Consider the following 1,070-nt stretch of genomic DNA (forward strand, 5'->3'; position numbering starts at 1 on the left):
ATGGCCGGTGAGTAGCAGGCAGGCTGGGCCTGGGGGCCACCAGCGCTCTTAGGATGCCAGGCCTCCTTCCGGGGGAGCTCCGAGCGCCCCTCGCCCAGCAGACCGGTGCCAGGGCTGTCCAGCACAGGGAGTGGGGCTGGCACCCGTGGCGTCTCTGGCCCCCCGCCCTTCCCCACCCAGGGATTGGAGGCCCTTTTCCTTTGCCCCTGCACTGCTGCCACAGGAGGGAGAAGAGCAGGTGGGGACACTTTGGGACGGCGCCACCCATCATGGAAGGAAAGCGGGAAGGAGCTCGGGGGGGGGGGCAGAGGACGGCAGAGCGAGCGGTTTCAGCACCTCCCTGGGCTCCGCTGTGCAAGGGCTGCCAGCCAGCCTCAGCGCTCAAAGGCAGCGAAACCCCGTTGGGAAGGAAAGACGCCGCCAGCCACGGCTTCCTGCAGGGCTTTGACCCAGGGCTGCAGGACATTCTGCCCGTGCAGGAGTGCAGGCTCACCCAGCGGGGGAGAAGGGGACACCCGCGAAAGACCCACGATGGGGAGGGGAGGCGGTGGCAGCCGGGCACAGCCCCTGCAAGCAAGCCAGCGCTTGCCAGATGGGTTGGGCTCAGCTCTCAAGACTGAGTCTCCCTCCTTCGGGGCGCCTTCCCGGCCCCGGTCTAAGTCAAGAGGAGTCTGGGAAGGTGGGACAAGCCTCCTGCCTCGGGAGGGCTCGGGGTTGGGGGTCCTGTGGCCCTGCCGCCCCCTCCCCACCTGCAGATTTATTCCCAGCTTTTAGTGGGCGGGTCCAGAGGAACCTTAATGAGGACCTGGAGGATTCTCCGGACCCTTAACGAGGGCTGGGGAATTGTGACTGATAGTGAGCTGGTGGGGGGGGGTCCTAGGTTTGGCCCCCGACCTCAGGGGCTGCCAGTGCAGAGAAAAGTGACAGAAAGTCCCGCCATCAGGTCCGGAGGCTGCGGGTGTTTGTCTGTGGCTCTCCCCCTCCTCCCCCTCCTTCTCCCCCTCCTCCTCCTCTCCCTCCTCCTTCTCCCCCTCCTCCTCCTCCTCCTCCTCTCCCTCCTCCTCCTCTCC

At 66.5% G+C, this 1,070-nt stretch overlaps 1 protein-coding gene across 1 annotated transcript in view; it reads left to right on the forward strand.

The window, feature by feature from the left end:
• LOC107296118 (protein-glutamine gamma-glutamyltransferase E-like) overlaps positions 1 to 1,070 on the forward strand; it is a 13,622-nt gene continuing 12,552 nt past the window's right edge. The window contains exon 1 of the mRNA XM_015825463.1: positions 1 to 7. Within this exon, the coding sequence (XP_015680949.1) occupies positions 1 to 7 (7 nt within the window). The remainder of the gene's footprint in view (positions 8 to 1,070) is intronic.

This window comes from Protobothrops mucrosquamatus, unplaced genomic scaffold, assembly GCF_001527695.2.
Source record: "Protobothrops mucrosquamatus isolate PMUCROS unplaced genomic scaffold, P.Mucros_1.0 scaffold2649, whole genome shotgun sequence".
NCBI lineage: Eukaryota > Metazoa > Chordata > Lepidosauria > Squamata > Viperidae > Protobothrops > Protobothrops mucrosquamatus.